Raw genomic sequence first — 26,331 nt, 5'->3', positions numbered from 1 at the left:
GTCTGTCTCTGCCCGTCTCTCCAACCATTCATCCGTCCATCTGTCTGTGTGCTATGCGAATGTGCGAGTGTGTTGGTCAGCATGAGGAAATAGCAGTCTGTTAACGAACATAATTCCAATTCCAATTCTTGTTGTGCTCATTGCTGCACATCAAATTGTTGCAGCTCAAAGGAGAATACAGCAAAAAAAAGACTTGCATGAAAGTGTGTTTGTATGTGTGTGTGTCTAGTTAGAGCAAATGACGCACGGGAGCGTGCTGAACGAGCAAACATCATGTGAAAGTGACATTTATTGGAATATCTAACATGTTTGCTGTCTATGCACTGGAATACAACATCTCGTTAAAGCATCTAACATATTTGCAGTATATGTATAACAAATGTGCATAGACACAGTTCTGCTGTATAACAGATGTAGAACATTCGTGTAGTTAGTTCTTTAATCTAAGTGAATAGCTAACATTGTTGGCAGTGTACAGATCTTGTCTCTGTTATATGAGTTCTACTGTTATATCTAGTGGCACTAACCAGTATAACATTCACATTGAAGACTCGCAGCAATTCCTATTTCAATGTTAACTTAATGCCTCTTTCTGTTATATACATATATTGGTGTTGATTTGAAAAACTGCTGCCTGCTTTACATTTTATATATGTAAATCTCTTGTAATTGTAAGTATAACATATGAACTGCTGCATTTCTGTCAATAACTCGTTTTGTTATACATATACATATGAACATATTCCAGTTGAATAAACAGCCAAGCGCATACGATTTATGTGCTCAATTTTGAGAACTGCTTGACCTGCAGTAACTGCATTTAGTTGCTGTCTCTCTTGCTCTCATTCTCAGTGCAATTCACATTAACATTTAATTATTTTTCATATGTGTCTGTACATGAAATTGTATCCTTCAACATACTTGAAAGTAAAGCTGTTTGACATATAAGATGAAATAAATGTAGCAAACAATTTTATTTTTCTTCTTCTACCTCACCTCATGCACTCATTGAATCTGGGGCAAAACAAAAAGTGGCGATAAAATTGCAATAAAACTAAGCTAGAATGTTTCAAATTATGCGATACATACGTGTGTGTGTGTACTTGCTCGTTGATTTGCAATTTATGCGTTTTAATTGAGCTGAATCGCAGCTGTGGCCCGCAGCCATACGAAATGGCCAATGTTATGCATAACGGCATGCGTTCGCAGCGTGTGCGAGAGCGCCGAAAAGCATGCAACACTTTTGCATGCCGCACACTTTGGGCCAACGGCTTCTCGAAATTAATCAGAATTTAATAAAATATTATGAAAATGGGAAACTGGAAAGTAGCGGCAGGTAGACGAGGAGCAGCAGCAGCAGCACTACAATGCAATGCATGCTGCCCACTTGATGTCCCAATTAAAGTTTTACACTTGCACACACACACACGCATGCATACTCCCACACACATACTGGCTTGCATACACTCTCACAGGTGTACTTAGCACGGTATTAAAGTGCGCCCGAATTGCGCGCGAGTCTCGCATAAAAATGCAGGCGCAAAATAATATTGTTTCAAACTAAAAAAAGTTTTGAGCTGTGTGTGTGTGAGTGCGCGAGTGTGCTTAAGCTTATGTGTGTGAATGTACCTCTCTGTGGCGGCACGGCGAGCGTGCTGTAAAGCGCGCGCGTGTGCGGCTATGGAAACAATCTACGAGTATTGCATTGAAATCAGGTGCAAATATTGTTGCATTTGCATTGAAATTTGCAGATACATGCATGATGTATCTGTATCTGTATCTGTATCTGTATCTGTATCTGTATCTGTTTCTTTTTCTGTATCTGTATCTGTATCTGTATCTGTATCTGTATCTGTATCTGTATCTGTATCTGTATCTGTATCTGTATCTGTATCTGTATCTGTATCTGTATCTGTATCTGTATCTGTATCTGTATCTGTATCTGTATCTGTATCTGTATCTGTATCTGTATCTGTATCTGTATCTGTATCTGTATCTGTATCTGTATCTGTATCTGTATCTGTATCTGTATCTGTATCTGTATCTGTATCTGTATCTGTATCTGTATCTGTATCTGTATCTGTATCTGTATCTGTATCTGTATCTGTATCTGTATCTGTATCTGTATCTGTATCTGTATCTGTATCTGTATCTGTATCTGTATCTGTATCTGTATCTGTATCTGTATCTGTATCTGTATCTGTATCTGTATCTGTATCTGTATCTGTATCTGTATCTGTATCTGTATCTGTATCTGTATCTGTATCTGTATCTGTATCTGTATCTGTATCTGTATCTGTATCTGTATCTGTATCTGTATCTGTATCTGTATCTGTATCTGTATCTGTATCTGTATCTGTATCTGTATCTGTATCTGTATCTGTATCTGTATCTGTATCTGTATCTGTATCTGTATCTGTATCTGTATCTGTAGCTTCTGCTCCACCCGTATCTGTATCTAGCTGTAGTTGTAGCTGCAGCTGTAGCAATCCGGTGCGCTTATTGCTTGGCTAAATGCTTGTCAGGCATTTGCAGAGCGCTGTTTGATTTAATTATTAGCCAGCAGCGTGTGTTTCGATGTGTCTGTGTGAGTGTGTGTTCTGTATCTGTGTCTGCTGTCTATGTTGGTTTGTTTTTAGTTGAAATGCTAAAATATTTCATGGCACATTTAATTTGTTTACAGTTTTCTTTTAACGCTGCCAGGCAACCCGAATTATAATTAACGTATATTAAGCAAATTGTTTATGGGAATGTGAATTTTCGTGTTTGTGTTTCTATTTGTGTTTGTGTTCGTGTGTGTGTGTGTACTCACCGTCTGTCGCAATGTGGCGCTGGTTAATCCAAAAATCATGCCCACAAATTGCACAAAGAGTTCGCTGCGTGTCTGTGTGGCGGCACCTGGCGTTGCCTCTGCCCTTGCCACGCCCACTGCCACTGGTACGGGCACTGGCTTTAGCTTTGCCTCCGTCATTGGCAAGTGCATTTGCACGCTATTCGGGTATCAACTGGAGCGCCCGGAGACCACATAGACGTATTCGGCTTTTGGCCCGTATACGGCCACGTTCATCCGCGGCCGTTACGGCCAACCGGCGTTTTGTAAGCGAACTGAACGGAACAACACGGCGCAGAGCTGAACACGTCGCCTGCGGTTGCGACGGCAGCAGCAGCACCACCAGCAGCACCACCAGCTGCGGCAGCAACTGCTGCGACGGGCGTTTGATGAAAAAGAAAAACTTTACGCAATGATCATGCGTTTCGCTTTTCGTTCTCACATTATTCTACAGTTTAACATCTTCTTGTGTGACTGTAGTTGTGGCCGTATCTGTATCTGTATCTGTATGTGTGTGTGGGTATTGGAACGAGACGCGGCACAGTGGCGTCCACGCATAAAGTGCACAGCTGATCAAATGCAATGCTGATCAATTTTGAAATGGAAACAATTCCACTGCAGTGTAAAGCCCAACTTCGACTATTTTTCTATATTTAATTATAATTAGAAAATATTCTATAGTCATCCTTAATTATTTAACTATTTAGTGTCGAAATACTTTTGCTTTCAATTTAAATAAATAAGTAAAATTAATTTCCTCTATTTATAAATTTAATTTATATAAAATAAATTGATCCCTGTCTTGTCTACGTTTATATATTTTAGATAATTAAAATACAAAGCGCCCAATAAATTCATTTAATGACTTTTGGCTGGTTGTCAAGAAAACATTCGTCTGATTAATGTGCTGGGATGAAAGAGCCTGTGACACCTCAAAGATGACTCAATTATCTAATTCTAATCAGATTAGCCGATGAGATGCAGATCTTGTTGACTAATAGCTGGTCTAGGCACCTTCTGAGGTAAGCTACTGTAAAAGTGCCACACACATACGCATAGAGATACAGATACAGATATATATAAACAAATATATTTTTGCCACGCTGTCTCCCTCTATCTCTCTCACTCTAAATAAACAACAACAACAATAACAACACTCGAGACAACTCAAAGTAGTTTTGGGAATGAACAAGGCGAAGAGGAAAAAAAAAGCACAAATGAAATATGAAAAGTAAAATATGTGTTTGAACAAAAAATGAAGCCAAAGCAGCGGAGGCGGAGGGGAGGAGGTAGTGGAGGAGGAGCAGGAAAATAGCAGCAGATTGTCAGTTCATCGATGGACCCGAGGCTACAAGATGCTGCAGCCAGCGACAGTCCAAAGCAGCAACAGCAAGAGCAACAGATACTTAGATACAAATGTATCTATAGCCTGCGTGCAGCTAGTGTGCCAGAGTGCCTCTGTGTGTAAGTGTGCGTGTGTGTGTGTGCGTGTGCGTGGATGTGCCGTGGCCTCGTGGACTATTACAGAATATTTTTATTGCTGCGTCGCGTCAGCTCCACGCACAGCGAAAGCTAGAAACTCGGTCTCTAAAATTCTATTTTTGAGTTCAATTCTTGACAGCAACGAAATAAATACAACAAAAATTGAAATTTGTTTTGAAAACTTATGGTTTGTTATTGCGTTTCAGCGTAAATAGGAAAATGTCATTTAATTGTTTTTGCAGTTTTCTTTTCATTTTTGTTTGTATATTTTTTTGTTGCAGTTTTATTTTTTGTGTGACTTTTCAGATATTTTTTTTTTTTAGAATTTTTGCAGATATATTTATTATTTATTTTTAGGATTTTTTGGTTGAGTTTTGCGGCAATTCGCATTCAATTGCTAATTGCGCTTTAAACGCTAATTAGCTGTGTTGCCCATTTTATAGACTATGTTTATTTGTGCACTTTTTATCATGAATTAGTTGTTTTTTATTTGGCGCTTTTCATTTGCATTTTGATTTTGGTTTTTCATTTTCAGTTCGAGTTTCAGTTTCGTTTTAATTAAATTTTGATTGCACGCACGCGCATTTTTGCCATCGCCGTCATATCAGATGCAATTTTTTGGCTTGTTGGCGACGTCACAATAACAATGCACAATGCACTCTCACTCACTGACACATAAACACACACGCACACTCACACATATACTCATGCACACTCACACTCATACACACACCTGCAATTTGTACGCTGTGCACTGTCAGCGACTACGACTGCGACTACAAATTCTGACAGCCTGTTGGTTGAGTTGACCACGTTCGCGATGCGAATTATAATTGTTACTCTCGCTGCTCGGTGTGCTGTTTTCACGGTTCGGGTTTTCATATACAACAACAGCAATAGCAACAGCAGCAACAACAACAACAAACATTCAACACTTAGCCACAAGTCGTTTCATCCAAAAAGTTCGCAAAAGCAGCGAAAAGTCGCTGCTGCTGCTGCTGCTGCTGCTACGTTTGCCTTAGCTATAGCTCTTGTGGCTTTCATGGAAAATGGAAAATGTATGACACACACATACACACACACATACACACACACAGACATGCCCCCTTTACAGACACACACTCGCATATTTATTTAGTACCTATACCTAGAGCTCGCCCACACACACGCTTATAAATGTTGTCTGTCTGTTTTGGCTAATCGCGTATTTTGATACAGCCTCCAACTAAAGAGCCTGCACAAGGCAATAAATATTAGTCACACACACACACGGACAGTCTTGGCCAGCTTATTAACTACACTATAACGAACTGTTTATATACACACATATACATGTATATATAGGCCCACCTATACAGTTGTTGTACCAAAAATTTATATATTCAAATACTTTTCTTTTCAAAATATTCAATATTTATTTTTGGATTTTTGTAAGCCATTTTAATACGGACTCGAACATACACTAACCGAGCGCCAAGTCATGCTGAATAAATTGTAAAGCTTGTTTAATTTCATTAAATTTTGGCTCTTCACAAGCTAATAAACAGCTTAACAGACAACAAAATTCATATTCCCATTCAAATTCAAGTGGGATTCTTATCAGCCTACAAGCGCTTTTCCCCAATTGGAACGTATTAATTCAAGCATTTGCCTGATTCTGTATACGCCCCGTCTCACCCTCACTCCCAGTCTCTCTCTCTCTCTCTCTCTCTTTCTCTCTCTCTCTTTCTCTGTTATGCATAGCTTTGGCTTGTTATTTATCCATGGCCCATCTCTTCCTCTTCTAGCCCAATTTTATGGGCTAATATTTTTGGAATTCTTGAATTTTTGTTCGCTTTGGCTGCTGTTTTGGCTGCTGTTGCTGCTGCTGCTGTTGGTGGTGTTGCTGCTGTCCGTTAAGCAAATACAAGTTGTAATTGTTGTTGTTCCGGTCAAATGAAGCGCACAGCTGTTTTGCTTTTTTTCGGAGGTTTATGGGATTTGATGCGAGGCGGTCAAGCGCAGCAATTAGTGCATTCGCAGTGCCTGATATGCCTGCTCGGCGCATACACCTGGCTGGCACTCGATGGTCTGCTCTGTCAGGTGATCAATCCCAGCGGCAGTGCAAAAAAAGCCATTCGCAGAGCACCTGACAGCCAACTAAGCTGCTTGAAATTTCATTTTAGTATTTCACGCTAGAAAGCCAAACGCAAAAAAAAAAATATATACAGCGGAAAAAAAACAACAACATTTATATATTTGTGTATATATATCTATATGCTTAATGTTTGTGAATGATTAATGGGACATTAGAATTGAAATTGTTTTGCTTGTGTGGCAGGAGCCGAATCCCAGGCAGGTGCAACGCCAGCCGAGACTGGGGCTGGGGCGGGCGCTGCGGCAAGGGCAGCCTCTCTCTCTCTCTCTTTCTTTAGTTTGCCATAATGTACAAATATTTATATGCCTTTTTTTCTTTCTGCTTTCTCTGCACTCTTTTACCCGTTCCCGCTGCAAATGGATGCGGCCTTCTATGAGCAGCTGCTGGCTGGCTGCTACCTGCTGGCAGAGCCGCAGCCAAACAGGTGAGTGTTTATAATATGCATGCCAAAGTGTAGCAGCTGAAATCTAGAGAAAATAGAAACAGCAACAACAGCAACACGGCTAGCACATAAGCACATACTGGCCTAATGTGGCATAGAATATAATATAGTGTAGTATGTGCTTAATATCCATAATTATAGTTATTGTATCTGCATACCCTGCAAGTGAATGCTGAAAGGGGTATGATGAGCAGTCGATATAGCTAAGGCTTGATTCGAGTACTCAAGTCTTCAAGAGCTGCATAATATTGTTAAGATACAAGTGAAGCTGAGCAGTAGATTGTGGGGTTGCATATTTGCTAAAGTTGACATTGAAAAATATAAGAAAATGCAGAAAATTAGAAGAAAATCTTCAGTCAATATAAATTCCACAACGAAAACCTTGAGCACTAAGACTGAATTCATGAGAATCGCCTAGAAGGGCATAATATTATGTGTATATGTTTATATGTGAGAGAAAAATAAATGTGTAAACATGCTCTAAAGCTTCTCTACTTCCAATCAAAGCATGACGGCAAACAGAGCTAACCAGAATTCATGAGAATCGCCAAGAAAGCCAGCTTGACACAATGTATACATATACAAACATGTATATGTATTTGTATAAAGAAATACAAATACACATACGGCTTATAAAATCCTAATAGAAAACATATGGGCCTCACTTTACTTTCATGAGAATCGCCAAGAAAGGCAAATATTAAACAATTCTTTCTTTTGAATTGGCAGCGCTGCAAAAAGTAAACTTTCGCCTGCTTTTGAAGCGTATATATACAGAACATTTGCTATACATACACTTGCATATATACATGTGTGTGTATTTGTATTTCATATTTTCATCAAGGGGCGACTTCAGCTCATATTGCTGTTTACACAAGTTTAATATACATCATAGGAATTTGCTTAAGTTCGGCGGGCGTTTGCTAAATACATGCTCAAGCCGAGGTGGAAGGGTGAATCTGAATGTGGTTACGTATGTGTGTGTGAGGGGAGGAGGAAACCTTAGAGAGCATATTCGAAAGGCCAAAACCAATCCAATCTCCAGCTGTTATTCGGCAGTTCGTTTGGGGAGAACTTTGCCAAATTGCAGAAGCCACAAGACCGAAAAACAGTTTGTCAACTGAGGCGCTGCGGTATGCGAATTGTCAAGGGGCACCAATCTAAGATTGACTAAGAGTTTCTCAAATTTCTTAATAAACTTTAATGACTGCGGGTGTTGCAGTGTCAGCTGCAGTTGTTGCATGCCTCCATTGTTGCTGCAACCGTTGCTGCAACTTTGATGAAACTGATAAACCGAAACGCCCGAAAGTATGCAACGGCGACGAGCAAGTTGTGTGGACAGCGAGCGCTATAAACCAGCACCACCCTGGTGCCTGTTGGCTGGTTGGGTGGTTGGGTGGTTGGGTGGGTGGTTGCCTGGTTGTAGCACTAAAAGCAGGTTGAACATTTTTCGCCAATATCAAATGCGAGCGTAGATTTTCACCAATAATTTACTTGGCCAGCACGTAGCGAGTGTCACGCATGCAGCGGTTGGGCATATGGAGGCGGGGCAGGAGGCGGCTGGCGGCGGCTGGCGGCGGAGGCTGTGTGGCATGCAACAGACTTGGGTTACCAGCTCATGCATTACTCATGATGTGGATGTCAGCAGCCTGCTGGCCGAATGACTGACCCACACTCCATCTCCTCCTCCTCCTGCTCCTCCTGCTGCTGCTGCTGCCCCCTTTGACTTGCCTTCAAATTGTCTTTGCTGCCTGCCACACTTGCCACACTTGCCGCACTTGCCGCACTTGCCGCATGGCAACTGTTTTAATATGGACGCTGCGGTTTTTGCCGTTTAATGGAGTTGCCCATAAAAAAAGAGACAGAGCGAGTTTATTTTAACTGCCGACTTGTTTGCGCAAATTAACACATTTATTTATGCCACAAATTTGTTGCTTAAATATTTATCGAAAATAAAGCCGAGTTAACATTAAAAATTTGCGTTTATTTCCATACACATTTAATAGATATATATTAATAATAATAATAATAATAATAATTATAATAGTATTATAGTAATAATAGACGAATTGTATCACACACACATATGATATGGCTTTCAGGCAGGCGCTCACAAATACACACATGCACACACGCACACTCACACACTCACACTCACACACACACATACACAGACACTTACACATTACACTGACAGCATTGGTTAAGCGTTTGAATAGCGCGTTTATTTCGTTTAGGAGGAGTGGCGCCTGCATCAAGCTTAAATTTATTTGATTTACTTTTATTTTCTTTTTTGGGTTTCCCATTTGAACTGGCTAAACTCGTATATCGTTCATTTGTAAATTCGCTGGGTGGTTGCGTGCCGTGCCAGGAGCAGCAGCGCGAGGGCCAAGCAGCCGGAGCAGAGCTCGGCCAGCGATGAGCCGCTCTGCAGCGGCAGCTGCTCCGACTCCAGGCACAGTCGGAACTCGTCGTAGTCCAGCCGCGTGATGGCGCAATAGTGATTGAGCATGCACAGGCCCAGGCAGGGCGAGCCGGACTGATATCGGACAGCATTGGCGCGATGATATCTAGAGCAGATGGAGCAGAGCATAAGACGGAGCTGAGCTGGGCGAGCTGGGGTACTCTTTGATTACCTGCTGAACCAGGAGGCATCTCTGCCCGTGAAGCGCTCCGCGAAGTTGTGCAGCGCAATCGACGAGATCTCGGCCAGCGCATAGTAGTGCGTCAGGTTGTACTCGGGCTGCCAGAGCGGCTCGTGGGCGCGATTGGCCAGCGGCAGGTCGAGAAAGTACTGCGTGTAGTCCAGCACCTGGCCACTGCCCGTGTCGAACTTGTAGAGTCGCAACGCTGGATTGGAGCCACCGAGGCCCTCCTTGCGCGGCACCACCGACGGCGCTATCATCAGCCAGGATATGGGCGTGCCTGCAAAAGCAGAGGTGCATATGGGTCACTGGCATTGCCCAAGTGCTGTCCGTCGGGAATTACCTTGATCGTCGTAGATCAGCCGGAAGGTGTCCGAGTGCAGATGCCCAAAGAACTGGCCCTGTATGACAGACGCGTATCTGCGCACCAGCTCCAGATAGCGTTGATTGTTTCGCTCCGTAAAGATCAGCTGGCCATTGTGCTGCGGCCCCATGTTCCGCTCATCAACGCCCGGCGGCATGTGACCCACTATGTAGACCTAATGGGAATATTTAGGGCATATATATACTAGAGTTCTTAAGCTAAATCAATCGGTAAATATTTCAGTATCACTCCATCTCCTGTCGCACTTTCTTTAGCATCATGCAGTTATATGCTATCTCTTTCTGACACTCTAATGTCCTATCTCTTTCGCACACTTTCGAGAATATTTCTGTAATTTAATCATTTCTGCCTACCGTCTCCTGTTTGTCCCTGGACTTGGCCAGCACCTCATCCAGCCAGAGCCACTGCTGCTCGGCCTGCTGCTGATCCTGCAGCTGATCCTGGATAGACATGGTGCGACTCGAAGCCTTCGGCTCCACGGCGTATTCGGCGGGCCAGCGCAAGCTGTGCGCCGGCTTAACCTCCGTCTCGTAGTCGTATCGCATGAAGTTCGTGTTGAGGGCGACGATGCGTAGGCGGCTTCTGGTCTGCTCGATGGAGTAGTAGCCGCCCAGCTCGAAGGTGACGAGCGCGTCGGTGGGTAGCCAGTGGCGCCAGAGCTCGCCCATTTGCTTGTACTTGTGCGGGCCGCTGCTGCCGTCCTCGTGGCCGAGCACTGGGAAGATGAAGGGCGAGGAGAAGCTGCGTCCCAGCAGCTCTGTGATGTTGCGCAAGGTTTCGAGCTGCTTCTGCTCGGAGAGGGCCTGGGCGGAGTGCGAGAGTGCATCGCCCGTCCACAGGACAAACTCCACGTTGTCGCCCTGCTTGGCCTTCATGGTCTTCACCGCCGACTCGACCAGGCTCCAGGGACTGTCGCAATTGTAGTGGCCGAAGGGGCCCGGCGACTCCGTTGCCGTCTCCTGCCGCCCGCCAGCGGGGGAGGCGGCCGTGTGCGGCAGTTGCCAGCAGCTCTTGTATATGTCGCCCTGCGTGGAGTAAAATGTGTCCAGATGCAGGTCGCTGATGTGCCAGAAGTAGCCTGCGAATGCAGAGTGGAGAAATTGAGAAACTCTGAGGATTAAAGGAGCAGCCCATTGGGCAAACCCTGGGCGGGAAATGCCGGTCGGCCGGCTGGCTGTAAAAACCCTTGCATACAAATAGTTGGCCTGGCCGATCGACTGACCTGACAGCCCTGGTTCAGCTACCTGGCCGAGAGGTCAAGAAGTCACTTGATAGACAATGCGAGCCATTGAGTTGATCGGCGCCAGAGCCAGCAAATCAGTTAGCGTTGGCATGCGCACTGATCAATTTGTAAGCGAGAGCGTGAGTCGAGCTGAGAGTCAGGGAGAGACAGGAACTAGGACACATAACCGCCCGGTTATAGAGAGAGAGCGAGTCCGGCGATTGGGATTTGTATGAGAGCAAGATGAGTTTGCGCTTCAATTTGGCGCTTCTGCTGATGCTGGCCCTGCTGACGCAGTTGGTCGACGGCAGGAGGAAGCTATGTGGCGATGCACTCAACGAGGCCCTTGACCTGATATGTGTTAATGGATTTTCACACAGAATCAAGCGCGATTGTAAGTACCAAAGCCATTCAATCAAATATCAATTCAGCTACTCAATGCCAGCTTTAAAGCGGACCGAAGCCGACTGCTGCTGGTACTGAGGCAACAACTGGACACCGGCGAGCAGCCCCAGGCCCCGGCGGAACGGATCAATGGGGCCGGCGTGGAGCGGGTGCTGAAACGTTCGCGGCGCAGGATAACGCACAAATGCTGCTGGGATGGATGCACCTACGACGACATTCGGGAGTACTGCGCCTAGCCCAAAGGAATCGACTTGATGATGACGATGGCAACAATGATGATGGCAACACTGATGATGACAATGATGATGACGATTTAACTGACAAAGCAAAACCAAAAATTTCACTCAACTACATTTAACCCCCTCTAAAACAAAACAAAAATATATTTTTAATTAAATTCGCAATGTTTTATTGTAATATTTCATGGAAGCAATAAAGTTACTCGATAGCAATAGCAACAAACAAAAGGCATCTTTTGGCCCAAAGACTACCTCCAGCCAGGCATTGGACCCCACGCTGCGCGGCAACAGCTCCCGTCCCCATCCCCAACGAGCCCAGTCCACAGAAATTTCCACGTCAATGGGAATGCTATGCCCTTGCATTCTCGGAACAATAATGAAAATTTTGAATTTTTAATTAGATGACGTTGTTATTTTAATAGAACAACAAGTAGCAAATGGGGTTACGACGACCCCTCTATACTCTAAAATTGCTAAATTGAAGAAATTCCAACAGAAATAAACGAATTTCTATGTGCTAATTATAGAAACACAAAGATAACAGCGCGAATGGCGCTCATTAACATAGCAGACTGCCTTAACAGACAACTGTTAGCTGCAGCAGCTGTCTTCTGTTAGCTGCAGCTGTTTGATATGTTATAATGGCTGTTCACTTAACAGCGCACTGTTAAGCCTTTGAGTGGGGCAAATATCGAAAGATGCCAATTTGTTTATGTTTTTTTAGCTGGCTTAGTAGTCTGTAGTGGCCTTAATTTGAGAGAAACTTTAGAACACACTGTAAGAGCATGGGTAAAAAACATTATGCGTCATGTGAGTGGAGACAGGGCGTGGCAGGGCAGGCAACACTTCACTTTGTTTTTCAGCAAAATGCGATCTATCTACGCGTAATTATTTTGCACGGCACAACATAAACAAAGACGTCAGCTGATATGAGTGAAAGCATCCCACATAAGGCAGCGAGGCTAGTCCCCCCCCTCAGGGGAACTGACACTTGACCTAACACTGGCTGACAGTACGAGCTGGGTGGCTGCAGTGGCTCCGCTTAACATATAAAATGCTGCTGTGCCGCCAGCCAGCTACCAGTTCTAGTTGGTTTATATGCGAGGCAGATACGAGCTACTGGAACAGAACAGAAACCCACTCAAACACCATGAACTTCCAGTGCTCCAAAATGCAGTGCCTGCTCTGCGGCCTGATGCTCCTCGTGCTGCACGTGGAGGCGATAATGCTGTGCGGCCCCAAGCTGGACGAGTTTCTAATCCAAATGTGTAAAAACGGCTTCAACAGCAAGATGAAGCGCGGCTATGGTGAGTAGGCTCTCCCCACATGAACTTCATTCTTCATTCAGTTGATATGGACGCTCTGCAGTCGGACCCAATGCCATTGATGCTGTGAATAGTGACTTGGATTTGGACAACTATGGCGTCTACCCGCATATGAATCTGGACTCGCAGCCTCTGATGCGCGCCCTGATAAGCGAGAGTGCCCACCAATTGCAGATCCGTCGACGTCGATACGGCATCCATGACGAGTGCTGCATGAAGTCCTGCACCTTCAACGAGCTCCTCTCCTACTGCAAGTAACCGACCCAAAAAGAAGAAGAAGAAATACTTTTACCCCTGCGAACTTGATATGGACAAGGCACTGCATTCCACTGTGGCTTAGACTAAGACCAGCTCCTGTTTGTCAGCTTCTAAATGTTTAAATATATAACTACTAAACGAACTCTAGCTCTATGCGAATATTGTTTCACAAACGTAGAGGATATGCTTGTACAATTTATTGCTAAAGGACATATGGCAAATTTAATAATATAAATTTATGCTTCACAATTGAAGAGGGAAACTGTTTGTAATCCAGGCTGGAGTAAATCATCTTGTCGATAGCCCAAGTGGAATTAATTACCCATAAATTATTTTATACTGAATCGACATAATTTGAATAGATTTGAATTCTCCAAAGTTGCTAAATGAATTGTTCAGGCCTGAAAATAAAGTTATTTATGTTGAATGCGAATATTTGCTTAGCAGCTCTCCAGTTGGAATTCTAGAATATGCAAGCATATTATTTGCTTTCACATTGAGGTTAGTTCAGCTGCATTTTTCAAATGAATTTCGTACTCCATGCAAATTCATGGCAAATGCAATTTACAGCCTTGCCTTAGTTTAGCAAACGAAATATCCTTTTTGTTCACTTTAATATCTTTAAGTTCAAAAGTCGACTAGAAATGCTTGAAGAAAGTTTAACTAGTCCAATTCTGAATCAGTACAGTCTCCTTCTTCTTCTTCTACTACTCTCTCTCTCTCTCACTCTATAAATACGAAAAACTTCGTTTATTGAATTTTATTTATGCAGTTGGCTTTTATTTTGAAGCGTCTATAATATTAATACAATATGTGGCTGGCACAAGGTAGGGTAGAGTTTCAAGGTACTGTGATCGCGTTGTTTTTGTGTGGGTGGTTGAGCCTGGCTAGCCTAGCAATCTAGACGGCGCAGTAGGCGTTCAGCTCGGAGAGCTTACACGACCTTCTGCAGCACTCGTCGACGATGCCCTCCCGGGTGCGGCGCCTGGTGGAGGTCAGGGAGTTGAGCACGTTGTCCTGGTAGATGTTGCGCAGTCGGCCATTGGTCATGGGATACGAGAGCAGCTCGGCGGAGTTCGAGGGCAGCTCCTTCTCCTCGGTGAACTGAATGGGATCGAGTGGGTCCAGGTCCATGAAAGCTAATGAAAGCCGCGCCATCAAATGGGAACAGTTAATGCCGGCGCACAGATGTTGCCCGATCTAGATACTCACGCATGCTACGCTTCTGGATGATGCGATTGAAGCCCCTGGTGCACATCCTGCTCAGCATGTCGTTCAGCCGCACGCTGCACAGTCGCATCTCGTGGTCGGCGCTAACGGCCGCCAGGATGCACAGCACACAGAGGAGGGCCAGAGACAGCGAGGAGATTGACTTGCACATTGTACTGGGATTAGGCTATGCTATGGAACTGATGCTGCTACACTCGCGCTCGCACGCTTATATACCGTAAGCCACGACACTGTCTCCGATAAGCAGGTGTGGGCGCTGCCCAACTACGTGGATGTCAAATTGTGTTAAAGGTTATTGGGACAAGTTGAGTGCATTTTCGAGTAGCTACTTGCTAAATTCGTTCAATGTCAGCGTTCACTTTTCGTTGGCTTATGCAAATGGCGCCGCTGTGTGGGCGTGGGCGGATGGAGTGAGTGGGCGGTGCTGTGGTGGTGTGGTGGTGTGGTGATGCTTACGTCTTTGTCAGCCAATTAAACAATTTGGGTGCCAAAGGACAACATAAGGTCCTGGCGTATGCGTGCAAAGGCTTGCCTTGCCTGCATTTATGAATATTAAATGAGTTAGTCGGAATACCCTGTAGCCAGCGCTAATTACAAGCGGGCATACAAAGTGATGCCAGCTTTACGGCACTGAGCTGCTCTGAGCTCCTAACTGGCTAATACAAATTTGTCTCGCCCATAACACTTCATTGCGATTAACCTTGCCCCACTCCCGCCCCCTTCCGGCCATTTTCCGGGAAGAGTTCTCTGCTTGAAACGAGTCTCAATGTTGCGCAACATTCGAGCTACCCATAATCACAAAATTTAATGATGGTTCCTCTGGGGAAACATTTCAAACAGAAAAACAAATGAATAGCAAAAAATGTACTTTCTCTTAAAGCAGATTTCCCCTTTGCATTGAATCGTATATGCGTATGCGAACAGTAAAGTAGTCCCGCTCTGGGTTAAAACTTGAAGCGAGTGCTAGAGCTGGCAATACAAATTCATAGCATACTTTTTGAAAGAGCCAATTGCTATCCGAGTGAAGAATGACGAGTTAAGAGGAGAGAAAGCGAAGGAATGACGAGCAAAGAAGAGAGACTGCAAAGGTATTTGACATAATAGAATAACAATAGAGTTTAGAGTGCTGCAAATGTAAAAGTTTGTCCATATATTTTGTGCCATTAGAGACTGACCTAGTGGAGCTTTTTATTTATTTTTTATTTTTATATACATATGTAGAAACTTGATTTTTGGGCAAATATTCTAGAGTCTAGAGACCCAAACGAGTCTGATATATATACTGCCTGGTATTCAAATATGTCCCTGCTTAAACTTATTGTCTCTCATAGCAAACGCTCAAAGATAGTGATGCACTGAGACGAGAGACAGGCAGTCGATGGGGGACAGACAATGACATATCGACTCTGCGCGTTGATGGTAAACATGTTGCCCTTTGTGAATGACTCTACTATTTTACATCGTAGCACAAACACAGTAATACCCTCATACTTATACTACCTAGAGGGTATGTAGGAGAGAGCAGAGCATTATATGGGGCTTTACCTTTAAGTAGATTTCATATCACAACAATAAGTAAGCCTCTCTCCATACCAAGCCAAGGCCAATCTTTGGCTATCACACTAAAATATTACATTTACAGGGTATGTAGGTAGTCAGAGCAGTTGACTTGCTCTCGCCTTCGCCCTATTCTTACTTACCAATGCGGGCGCTGGCCTCATCTGGCAGCCAGAGCAGTGGCAGGAGCGTGGTTAGCAACCAGCCCAAGCTGAAGCTGAAGCTGGAGCTCGAGCTGGAGCTGGAGCTCGAGCTGGAGCTGGAGCTGGAGCTGTAGCTGTAGCTAAATATGAAGTTAGTCATTTAGCTGCCGTTGCTATTCGACTGTGGGACGTGTGTGGGGACGGTAGGCGTGTGGGGCAGGTAATGGAGCAGGAAGCGGCTCTGGATGTGGGTGTGGAGCAGGAAGTGGAACTGGAACTGGAAGTGGAAGTGTTTGCTGCGTTGAAATGGAAATTTCTTGCTAACTTTTGCTTTAGCTTTCTGCTGAGCCGTGAAACTTTTCTGCACAGTTTTACTTTTATTCATTAGCTAATTTTGGTGCTGCATAAATAAGTGATTACGATTATGATTACGATAACGAATACGATTATGATTGCGATTAACAAATAGTATATATGTGTGTGTATGTATGTGAGTATATGCGTATGTGTATGTGCGTGCGCCTCTGTCCGTCTATGTCCTCGACTAGCGACAATAGGCCAAGAGCTCGGACCGAGTGCAGGAGTTGCGACAGCACTCGTCATAGATGCCGCCGCCCTGTCGCCGCAGCCGTCGCGTCTTGATCAACACCTCCGCCCCGTAGAGGCTGGACAGGAGGGGGCTCAGCGCAAAGCCCTGGTGTGACGGCTCCAGTCTGGGATCGCGCTCCATTGGTATCGTGTTGTAGCCATTCACACAGACCATGTCCATGGCCTCGTTCAGGGCGGGGCCGCACAGCTTGTGCTTGCCCTCGCGCAGCAGCAGCGCTATGTTGCTGGCGCTGCAGCAGCAGCTGCCCAGAGCGATCAGCAGCAGCAGCAGCAGGCAGAGACGCTGACGTCGGCCTGTGGCAGTTGCATGAGGGTCGTACAACATTATTGCGGACGGCTGTTTGAGAGCGTTTGCCTAAATGCTGCCAGCAGCAGGCGCTATTTATACAAGCCTGCCGCATGCAACAGCAACAGCAGCCGCAGCAGCAGCAGCAGCAGGTTCAATGCACTTTTTGGTTGCACAAATATTTGGCAAAGGAGCAAGGAGTGAGCAGTGCGTAAAGCCGAGTCAGAGCTAAAGGCAAGCTAAGGCAAACAACAACAGCTCACACCAGTCAGCCAAAGAGAGAGAGAGAGAGAGTGAGTGAGAGTGAGAGGAGGAGAGCTAGAGGTAGGCAAAGATGTTAACGCTAAAAGGCTGCGACTGCTGCTGTCCCCAAGGATTACGTTTGCTGCCAATGAGGCAGGCGACAGCCCATGTGGCAGCTTCATTAGCATGCCGAGGGGGGCCGTATGTGTGTGCGTGTGTGTGAGTTGCCTTTGCCAGGTGAAAAGTATGCTTCAGTTGGCTGCTCGAACCGCTGAGAGCGATTGCCAATCGATAGTTGGCACTGCGCGCAGCTCCGCCCGATTGTGGCGCCAATCGGTGGCAACAGTTGGTCGCCAACGTCACAGAGCAAACGGTCGCACTTGCAGTCGGTGTGGTGGAATTCCCATTGTGTTATTCAAGCGATTCAGCAGCGAGCAGAGTTCAGGAGTCCGCAATATGGTGATCGATATCAAAATGTGCCGCTTTGACAATGTGCCCTGGGGCTTTCGGCTGGTGGGCGGGGCCGACTACGACTATCCGCTGACTGTGGTTAAGGTTAGGCACGTTCATAATAATAATAATAATCACGGCCGATGATCATTAACGCGTGCCACCTGTGCTACCTGTGCAACCGCCGTTGCCACTGCGGCTGCCGCTGCCGCTGCCACGGCCAAAAGTGACCGCAACAAAGGCCAACAGCCTCGCATGCTGCTGTGCATTACAGTTATTGTTGCATTAACTTTTACTCTGTGAATTTGCCGCAAATTAATTGCAAATATTTCAATGTTCGAGCCAATTATGTAACTCTCTGTGCGTGCGTGTGTGTGACTCTGTGTGCGTGCGAGTGTGTGTGTTTATTTATTTGAATTTGCATTTGCATTTGCATTTGCATGCTCATTCGTTCGAGGGCTTATTTGCAAAATTTTGTTAATTAAAGTAAACTCAATGCAGACTGCCAATGGCTCTCTATCCGTCCGTTCGCCAGTCCGTCCGTCCGTCTGTCCGTTCGTCTGTCTGTTTACCTAATCGGCTGGCCGAAATGCATTTTTGTACTAATGAGCCGCATAATGCGAGTGCAATAAATTAAATTCAAATTTTCAAATGCGTCTGCGATTCATCATTAACAGACGACGAATTAGCAATTGTGTTGAAAGACAACAACAATAACAACAACAACAACGACAATAGAAACAACAACAATAGCTAAAGCTATAGCAATATTCGCTTATTTGCAAAAATAGCAACAATTAAAGTTTTTTTAATTGCCAAACTGCAACAGACATACATATATATATAGATTAATGCTAGCGAGGGCTGCTTAATCGGTTGAGTTAGAATATTTAAATGTTTAAATTATAAAAAAAATATATATATATATTTAATATGTTTCCCTTGAACCAAATGTCTTAAATGATAAAAAATAAATAAATAATAATAATATCAATAAATAAAAAATAATAATAATATTTTTTCTATAACGCTAGATATCTTAAATTACAAAAATATATAATATCTTTCCCGAAAAGTTAATATTTAATTTTTGAGACATTGGATTAAATGATAACAAATATATAATATGTTTCCTCTAGAACCAATCTATTTGTACTATTCATTCTCCATTCAGCAACTTGATAATATGCCGCAATTTAACAGCCTTTCGTTTAACGTCTTTAAACTGCATTTTATTTTTATTTATTTATTTATTTATTTATTTTTTTTTTTAATTCAAAAGATAAACAAGTCTTTAGGCTGAACATTTAACTTAAGTTCAAGGTGTTCGTCTTGCAGTTAAAAGTTATTTAGCTACCTATATTTAAGCAAAACATTGCGCTTAACTACAACAGAATTTTTTAGAAAACAAAGACCAAACGAGAGAGAGTTTGTCTCTGCTTTGCTTGAAGATAAATGGGTTAGTTAGAGTTTTTTTTTTTTTATTATAATAATACACTAAATTCCCATAGTCTAAAGCATAATAATAGACAAATATAGATTTCTAAACATATCTATATAATATATCCCACACTTTCATTGACTCCATCAACTTAGCTGTTTAATAATGCTTCTAATTTTATATTCTACTCAGATTTAGCTGCCATAAAACGTGCATTTTCCAGCACTGAAATAACTACATAGCTGCCATAAACAATATGGTGCTTTTCCCTCCTTCTTGGCTTCTTGTTGGTTTCTTAAAGATTGTCAATCTAAAGAAACTTTCAGCCACATTAAACGGATATGAAAAAAGGAAAACAAAAACTTGCTTGGCGCTCTCTTAATTTATAAAGCAACCCTCCGTGCGGCATGCCACATCGAGTGGCGTATTGTCTTGGCAGCTGCCACGCCCGCGGCCGCTGCCACTGCCGCCCCTTGGAATCGCTTCATCTGATCTGTGTTTTTGTTGACATTTCGCGCGCATTTTATTTATATGCACTTTGCGAGCGACGCCAGATAATTGATTTTGTATCTAAAATACTTTGTCGCATCTCTCTGTCTCTCTCCCTCTCTCCCTTTCTTTCCCTCGCCGGGTGACAGGTCACGGAGGGCAGCATTGCCGAGGAGGCGGGCCTGCGCGTCGAGGATGTGATTGTGCGTATCAATGATACGGCTGCCACGCCCCTCACGCACGACGAGGCCCATCGCCTAATCATGAGCAGCGGAAGCGTGTTTTATTTCGGCGTGCATCGGTAAGTCGAACCATTTGTTCCGTTACAGCCATTTGTCATAGGCCTAGCCCCCACAGCGAACGAGAGGAGGAGGAGGTCTATGCGGGTCCGAAGCGCTTCCCAGTGAGCGCCAGTTCGTTGACCATGTCGCCAACCGCAGTCGCATCCGCGTCCGCATCCGCAACCACCTCGCCTTTGCCGTCGCTAACGGAAGCCACAAAAGCGTTCACGCCGGAACAGGAACAGGTCGAGGTTGCGCAACTGGAGGCGAATGTGGAGCTGGAATGTCGCAGCGCTGTGACGGAAATGCATTCGCATGCCAACCAGGACAGCCAGAACAACCAGGCGGAGCAGCAGAACCAGACGGACCAGCCGAACCAGACGGAGGCGTCGGCCAGCGTCGACCAGCAGGCAACGAATGGTAGCCTTTATTTGCCCGATTTGCCCGATCGGCCGTGCTCGGCGATGTCAGAGCAGGCGGAAATTAAGCTGGTGGAGGAGGAAATTGCTGCAGTGCTGTCCGGCGAGTCGGAGGTGCTCAAGGAGCAAAATGTGCTGGGGTGCGTTGACAGACAGGCAGACATGGATGCTCTTGCGAGCCTTAACCTGTTTCTATCTCATAGCGTTAATTTCTACAGAATCTTTCCCAAGCCGGGCGTCTGCATGAGCAGCGACGTGCTGCGCTCCCTCAACGAGGAGGTGACCAAGACCAAGCTGGAGAAGGAGAAGGAGAATCGCAAGTGGTCCACGTTCCTGCAGCGACCGGACCGACCCGTGCCCAAGAGCAAGCAGCAGCTGGAGGCGGAGCGCCGGGCGGCCAATGCCTACAAGGTGAAGATTGTGAAGTCGGCGCCACGCGACAAGTCGCCCATGGTGAGTAGCGTTCCATGCAAAGCACATAGCAAAGAGACACTGAACAGGCCGCAACTTAAGCCTGTGACAGCCGGAAGCCAAGCCAGCCCCAAAGGAAGCCACCCCACCACAACAGGAGCCGGAGCCGGAGCCGGAGCCGGTGGCAGAGCAGGAGCAGGTTGACCCCGTGGATGAGGAGCCATTGCCCACGGACAGCGAGGTCCCGAATTTGGAACAATTGCCAGACAATGGCAACAACGCGACGCCCGAGGAGACGGATGGCGAGCAGTTAGAGAAAACGGATGCGTCCAAAGAGGAGCCCGGACAGCAGACGGCCGACGAGCAACAAACAGCAATTGAGCCTAACGAAGGGGAGGGTCAACAGGACGTGTCAGAGGGTGAGGCCGGGGGCAGCGGCGAGGACAGCGGTGAGGCAACTCCGGCCAAAACCGATGAGGAGCTGGCACTGGAAAAACAACTGGCCGATGTGCAAAAACAGCTCGCAGCGCTGTCCTCGCTGCCGTCCACCATACAATCGACCCTGGATGCGGTGACCAAGCAGCTGGCCGAGCTGCTGCCCACATTTAAGCTGCAGCAGCAGCAACAGCAGCAGCGGGACGAGGAGCAGCCGCATGGCCAGCACGAAGGTACTGGCTGAAAAGTTATGGCCGAGGTTACAGTAATTAAATTTTTCTAATGGCACATTTTGCATACTTCCCCAACTACGCACACACACACACCAACACACACAGGCATGTCGAGCTGTGCGGCCAACAAGGAGCAGCAGCAGCAGCAGCAGCAGGAGGAAGAGGAGCAGCAGGTGCAGCCGGAAGAGACAGCACCTGAAAATAATGAGGATAAATGCGATGCCAATGACCGAGAAGTGGCAGAAATTTCGCTCTCGAATGGCGACAATCGCCAACTGGAGGAGCAGCAGCAGCAGCAGGAGCAGCAGCTCAACGAGGAGCTCAGCTTCAAGAAGCAAAAGGTGAGCGTGAAAACTAAAGTAAAGACTGAAGCATAGAGTATATGTAGGCTATATATAATAAGTATATAGAGAGCAGTGTTTATATACTTTAATGTAATACATAACATATGAAACTATCCGTCCGTCCGTCGTTCGTTCAGCTGGCTCCTCCATAGACACCTTTTCACATGGCTGCAAACTATGCCAGCAGCTCTTCATTATAAATCGAATTAAACGCTTGGGATTTCAGGCCGATTCGATGTTCCTGCATAACTCAATCTAGAGCTTAGAAAATTTTCAAAGTTTCCCAACAAATGTCGCTAAGACTTTGTTTGGCCTTGAGTTGGTCTTAAATTGTTTGCCTTTTCGGTCTGTTTTTCTTTACCTCATCTTTGTTTCATCTAGTTGCTGGCCAGCTGTGCCTCATCCTTTTGCTTCTTCTTACTTGTTGTCACTGGACTTTTTCCTGGCCATTTCCCGCGCCCAACTCCACAAATCAAATTAACTAAAATGCCTTTTGGTTTTTGTCTTTTTCTACTTGCAGCATAATGTGCGCTTCCAAGTGTAGTTAGCTTAGTTAGCTTAAATCGAGTTTAAATTTTGATAAATTGCCACCGCATACACACTCACATATATATGTATAGAGTATATAGTATATATGTAGTGTATGTAGACATATCAACTGCCAGTTAAATAAATGAGTTCCAAGAGCAAATCGAATCAGAGCCTGAGTCGCAGCGCCGGGGCAGAAAAAGGCAGAAACCAAAGACAATTAGTAGGCAGCGTGACAGCCAAACAAACAAAAAAAAAAAAAAAGAAATTGAAAAAAGAAGAGAAATGAAAAGAAAAGAAAGAAAGGAATGAAAAACCATGAAGAAAAACCAACGCATATAACCCGAAACGACTGCAAATTTGCACTACCTCAACTCCCCTATGTCTCTTTCACTCACTCTCACTCTCTCTCTCTCTCTCTCTCTCTCTCTCCTACTCTATAAATGAAAATCTCTTAACATCTTCTTTGTATTCCTTTGGGCTGCTGCGTTGCGTTGCCTCGCCTGGCGCGCGCTCTCTCTCTCTCCCTCTCTCTCTCTCTCCGTGCGTGTGTGTGTGTGTGTGGGGCATGTTTTTTGGGATGTGATGTGACATGCCAGAAACACAATGTCATTGAGGAGCTGGAGGAGCATTTGGTGCGCAAAAACAATCCCAGACGTTCGAAGCGCGCCTTTGGTCCCCTAACGCCATCATCGGAGCGTCCTCTGGTGCTGCCCGGCGGCAGGCGCTGGTATCGACCCAAGGATGCCTACAATGATGAATTCATTGCCGAAACTCTTAGCGCCCAGGCGGAGCTTATCACTGGCAGCACACTGGGGTGGGTACTCCGGCAGAAACTCTACAATTTTTGTACCTTGTGCTGTTCGCATTCCCAACTCTCTCACTCTCTCTCTCTCACGCTCACGCTCATTCTCAATCTCTGATCAGCGTCCGCATCCATCCGCACTGCAATTCACATTGCTTAATGCCGTATTGTGCCTCGGCTGGCATTGGCTTGGCCTTATTGCCATCATAATGCCATATTGCCATGGCCACCGCACTGGCTCAACCCCTTCCCCATTCCACGCCCCACCGCATCGACTCATCTGGCATATACTCTCACTCTCATCTCATATCTCGCCTCTCATCTCTCGTCTCTCGTCTCTCATTTTCCATGGCTCGCTTACATCAACGCACAATCGTCCGGATTCATAATTTTGCGCATTAGCAGCTGCTGCCCCTACGAGAGCCCGTTGCTCGGCTACGATGCCAGGTATTAGTTTGCTAGAGCATGGTGAGCTGGTGACAGCAATTCTATTCTGCATCCTCCCCCTCTCCCCCTCTGCAACTCATCCGTCCCTCACATCACACAGCCCGCATCCATCAGCTAGCACAAAAGGATGCACTTTCATTAACATTATCATATTGAACGATTGTCTGTCGCCATCTCTCTCACTCTCGCACTCGCTGTCTCACTCTGTTTAATTTCTGTGTGTGCTTGCCTTGGCTTGTAGTTGATTTGACTTTTCCAGTTTCAGTTGCAGTTGCAGTTCCTCTGGCATTCCAGTTCTTCTACTACTTTTGCATCTCTTTTGCTGTGCTTTGGCTTTAGTCCTTATATGCATGCTTACGTTTGCTTTCGTCTCGTCTCGTTTCTTTTGCAGATTGCATTTTGGAATCGCTTGTTCAATGGCGAGCACATAACACGCCAGCGCTTCAGGTAAGTTCCAGCTGCAACTTTCCTATGCAACTTTAACTCGCAACTTCGAATGCAACTTTCATTGTTAATAAGTCGAAGAGCCTCTGCTTGCATTCTGTCGGTCCGCCCTAGTCTTGTACTTAACCACTGGGGGCAATGCATTGGCTTCGATTTCGGTAACGACTACGTGTACGTTTACGTGGATACATTGGACAGAGGGGTGGACAAACGGGCATATTCGCTCTATAAATTGCCTGCACTTGTGGGTTAGCTAAGGAGCTGAATGAAAATATGTGTAGTCCCTGTATATCACAGTTTGACAGTCACTCATTTAGCATTAGAGTCAGAGTAACAGAGAAGAATTAACATTCTGCATACTCAGTTTGGCAACAGAGAAGAGTTAACATTCAGCAGCACAACTCCACAGATCAATCCATACATAGCCACGCCCCAAAAATCTACAGATCACAGTTTGACAATCACTGATTTAGCCTTAGAGTCTTTGTTAACAGAGAAGAGCTAACATGCTGCATACTCAAGCAGCTCAGCTCCACAGACCATGTCAAATATATAACAGCCCCCAACATCCACAAATTACAAATACAGTTTGACAGCCACTGCTTTAGCTTTACAGTCTTTGCCAACAGCCGAAAGCTGCCTTCATCAAGTTGCGAACAGAGCATTCAAGCAGTCGGCTATGGCCGTTTGCAACGCTTGTTTTTTTCTCGTTTCTGGTTACGTTTTTGCCTCGTTCTCGGTTCGATTCATCGGCCGCAGGGAGCTGCAGAGCCTCAGCGTGGCAAAGGCAGCACACAGGTTAGTTTGTCACATGGTTCATTGCATGGTCCCTGGCCACTGGCGAAGCTCTCTGGCTCAAGAGCTTCAACGTGACCAGCAGCACTTATTAAAATGCACATGCATGTCTGCCATTCCCCCCACTTTTCCTATGGCTTTTGCTCTCTCCCCCCTCGCCAGCTTTCTACTCAGTATGTTGTTTAAGCACTTTAGCTTTGATTTGACTTTTCGTAGGGTCAACTTCATGAAGTACCAAAAGCCGGAGCGCAAAATCGACCTCAATCGCAGCGAGGTATATAAAGTCATACATCATCTGGATCGTGCACCTGTCCGTGGCATTGAGGTGCGTGCACCACTCGTGGCAGCCGAATCGGATATACGCCAAGCGTTGCAGTCGTAGAATTCCCATTAAGCAGTTCTGTTCAACCAATGTAATAATATTCTAAGCAGCTCGACAAATATATAGAAAAACTATGAATATGTGCGGGCTTAAGTATTTGCTTGTTGTTGTTGTTGTTTTAGTTGTTGTTGCTGCTGTTGCTAATGTGTTATTACATAATTTGTTAGTGTGTGTGCGTGCGTGTTTGTGTTTGTGTGCAGCACGGCGTATGTGTAATATGCCAAGTGTCAAACGGCTGCGAATTGTTATGCATGTTGGCAGCCGCAGGGCGCTTGCTCTTGCAATTTTCTTTTGCATAAACACGCGACACCCACATACACTCTCTGTGTGGGTGTGTGGGTGTGTGTGTGACATGCTTTTGGAATTTGCATATGTTAAAGTAAATGAATTGGGCTGTAAACGAAATGAAACCAAATTGCAAAATGACAGCCAGCAGCACAATATAACAATAAACTCGTATTTATGTAGTTATGAGCACACACACCCTGACACACATGGTATATCAAGTTCAGATTTGAAATGGTTGCCACGTTATGCCGGGTCGAAGGTTGCGCACATTTCACTTGCCCTCGGTCACAGGCACGCATAAGTATGCGGATACTATGGTTATATTCGCGTTAACGCACACGGATACCAAATTATTAGCCATTTGTTTTTTGTGTTTTTGTTTTTCTTTTTTTTTTTATTTTCCTCTTTTTTTTTTTTTTTTTGCTTCTTTGGCTTTCGTTAAAAGTCGTAAAAACGCGCCAAGTACGCGAAAGTTATGATTAGATTACGTTGCGGACTCGCACTTCACCCAGAACTCGGCGACGTGACTTTGATGGCGTCTCGTCCTGAACTGTCACTGTCACAATATGTTGGCATTTTGACTTCGCATTATCACTGAAGTTGGCGCTGGCGCCCAGTCCCCACACAACATGTTGGCATAGTCCTTTGAGTGGAGTTGAATTGCGTTCCACTCGAGTCTTGGGACAGCTTTCCATGTTGAC

General features: G+C 45.1%; 7 protein-coding genes across 15 annotated transcripts in view; 3 read left to right on the top strand and 4 right to left on the bottom strand.

Annotated features, from left to right (window-relative positions):
* Positions 1–5,205, bottom strand: part of LOC108612271 (uncharacterized) — a 22,259-nt gene extending 17,054 nt beyond the window's left edge. Inside the window, exon 1 of one of the 4 annotated variants that reach the window (XM_089467450.1) lies at positions 5,046–5,205. The gene's annotated coding sequence lies outside the window, so the exon portion shown is untranslated. Of the gene's footprint in view, positions 1–2,812; positions 3,131–5,045 lie in introns of those variants that run through there. The other 3 variants (XM_089467448.1, XM_089467452.1, XM_089467446.1) reach the window with 3 other exon arrangements.
* Positions 3,587–25,420, top strand: Zasp67 (Z band alternatively spliced PDZ-motif protein 67). Of its 5 annotated transcripts, none has more exons than XM_089467442.1 (9): positions 3,587–4,294; positions 6,830–6,873; positions 19,968–20,119; positions 20,176–20,658; positions 20,737–20,971; positions 21,042–21,597; positions 21,703–21,938; positions 23,069–23,286; positions 25,177–25,420. In XM_089467442.1, the coding sequence occupies exons 1-9, from the start codon at positions 4,186–4,188 to the stop codon at positions 25,340–25,342; spliced, it is 2,199 nt and encodes a 732-aa protein (XP_089323568.1). In that variant the 5' UTR covers positions 3,587–4,185; the 3' UTR covers positions 25,343–25,420. The 5 variants fall into 5 exon arrangements, with proteins under 5 accessions (XP_089323568.1, XP_089323567.1, XP_017861745.2 ...); XM_089467441.1 differs by lacking the exons at positions 3,587–4,294; positions 6,830–6,873 and adding exons at positions 17,860–17,993; positions 23,680–23,721 and having other exon boundaries at positions 20,722–20,971; XM_018006256.2 differs by lacking the exons at positions 3,587–4,294; positions 6,830–6,873 and adding an exon at positions 17,860–17,993.
* LOC108613062 (acid sphingomyelinase-like phosphodiesterase 3b) lies at positions 8,855–26,200 on the bottom strand. 2 transcript variants are annotated; one of them, XM_089467444.1, is made up of 6 exons: positions 25,827–26,200; positions 16,301–16,700; positions 10,275–10,999; positions 9,880–10,075; positions 9,528–9,816; positions 8,855–9,461 (listed from the first exon to the last, which is right to left on the bottom strand). In XM_089467444.1, exons 2-6 carry the CDS (start codon positions 16,458–16,460, stop codon positions 9,224–9,226), a joined length of 1,608 nt encoding a protein of 535 aa, XP_089323570.1. In that variant the 5' UTR covers positions 16,461–16,700; positions 25,827–26,200; the 3' UTR covers positions 8,855–9,223. The 2 variants fall into 2 exon arrangements, with proteins under 2 accessions (XP_089323570.1, XP_089323571.1); XM_089467445.1 differs by lacking the exon at positions 16,301–16,700.
* Ilp4 (Insulin-like peptide 4) lies at positions 11,226–11,945 on the top strand. The gene is made up of 2 exons (XM_018006280.2): positions 11,226–11,537; positions 11,597–11,945. The coding sequence occupies exons 1-2, from the start codon at positions 11,387–11,389 to the stop codon at positions 11,782–11,784; spliced, it is 339 nt and encodes a 112-aa protein (XP_017861769.1). The 5' UTR covers positions 11,226–11,386; the 3' UTR covers positions 11,785–11,945.
* Ilp3 (Insulin-like peptide 3) lies at positions 12,856–13,517 on the top strand. The gene is made up of 2 exons (XM_018006276.2): positions 12,856–13,094; positions 13,156–13,517. The coding sequence occupies exons 1-2, from the start codon at positions 12,938–12,940 to the stop codon at positions 13,368–13,370; spliced, it is 372 nt and encodes a 123-aa protein (XP_017861765.1). The 5' UTR covers positions 12,856–12,937; the 3' UTR covers positions 13,371–13,517.
* Positions 14,120–14,801, bottom strand: Ilp2 (Insulin-like peptide 2). Its single transcript, XM_018006277.2, has 2 exons — positions 14,583–14,801; positions 14,120–14,509 (listed from the first exon to the last, which is right to left on the bottom strand). The coding sequence occupies exons 1-2, from the start codon at positions 14,749–14,751 to the stop codon at positions 14,271–14,273; spliced, it is 408 nt and encodes a 135-aa protein (XP_017861766.1). The 5' UTR covers positions 14,752–14,801; the 3' UTR covers positions 14,120–14,270.
* Positions 16,720–17,807, bottom strand: Ilp1 (Insulin-like peptide 1). The gene has a single exon (XM_089467460.1). The coding sequence runs from the start codon at positions 17,232–17,234 to the stop codon at positions 16,845–16,847; it is 390 nt and encodes a 129-aa protein (XP_089323586.1). The 5' UTR covers positions 17,235–17,807; the 3' UTR covers positions 16,720–16,844.
* Positions 26,201–26,331: the final 131 nt, after the last annotated feature.

The sequence above is a fragment of the Drosophila arizonae genome, chromosome 4 (assembly GCF_054131065.1).
Source record: "Drosophila arizonae isolate 15081-1271.41 chromosome 4, UAZ_ARI_1.0, whole genome shotgun sequence".
In the NCBI taxonomy this organism is placed as follows: domain Eukaryota; kingdom Metazoa; phylum Arthropoda; class Insecta; order Diptera; family Drosophilidae; genus Drosophila; species Drosophila arizonae.
Note: the sequence above shows the minus strand (reverse complement) of the source record. Positions and strands in the feature narration are given on the sequence as shown.

Coding starts and splice junctions, on each gene's coding strand:
- Ilp4 (XM_018006280.2), top strand. CDS start 11,387: ATGAGTTTGCGCTTCAATTTGGCGCTTCTGCTGATGCTGGCCCTGCTG. Junction 11,538..11,596: donor ACACAGAATCAAGCGCGATT/GTAAGTACCAAA, acceptor CCAGCTTTAAAG/CGGACCGAAGCCGACTGCTG.
- Ilp3 (XM_018006276.2), top strand. CDS start 12,938: ATGAACTTCCAGTGCTCCAAAATGCAGTGCCTGCTCTGCGGCCTGATG. Junction 13,095..13,155: donor CAAGATGAAGCGCGGCTATG/GTGAGTAGGCTC, acceptor GACGCTCTGCAG/TCGGACCCAATGCCATTGAT.
- Ilp2 (XM_018006277.2), bottom strand. CDS start 14,751: ATGTGCAAGTCAATCTCCTCGCTGTCTCTGGCCCTCCTCTGTGTGCTG. Junction 14,510..14,582: donor CATCCAGAAGCGTAGCATGC/GTGAGTATCTAG, acceptor GGCTTTCATTAG/CTTTCATGGACCTGGACCCA.
- LOC108613062 (XM_089467444.1), bottom strand. CDS start 16,460: ATGACTAACTTCATATTTAGCTACAGCTACAGCTCCAGCTCCAGCTCC. Junction 11,000..16,300: donor TGAGGCCAGCGCCCGCATTG/GTAAGTAAGAAT, acceptor CTGCATTCGCAG/GCTACTTCTGGCACATCAGC. Junction 9,817..9,879: donor GCTGATCTACGACGATCAAG/GTAATTCCCGAC, acceptor CTGCTTTTGCAG/GCACGCCCATATCCTGGCTG.
- Ilp1 (XM_089467460.1), bottom strand. CDS start 17,234: ATGTTGTACGACCCTCATGCAACTGCCACAGGCCGACGTCAGCGTCTC.
- Zasp67 (XM_089467440.1), top strand. CDS start 17,895: ATGGTGATCGATATCAAAATGTGCCGCTTTGACAATGTGCCCTGGGGC. Junction 21,598..21,702: donor GCCGCATGGCCAGCACGAAG/GTACTGGCTGAA, acceptor CAACACACACAG/GCATGTCGAGCTGTGCGGCC. Junction 24,169..24,924: donor ATAACACGCCAGCGCTTCAG/GTAAGTTCCAGC, acceptor CATCGGCCGCAG/GGAGCTGCAGAGCCTCAGCG.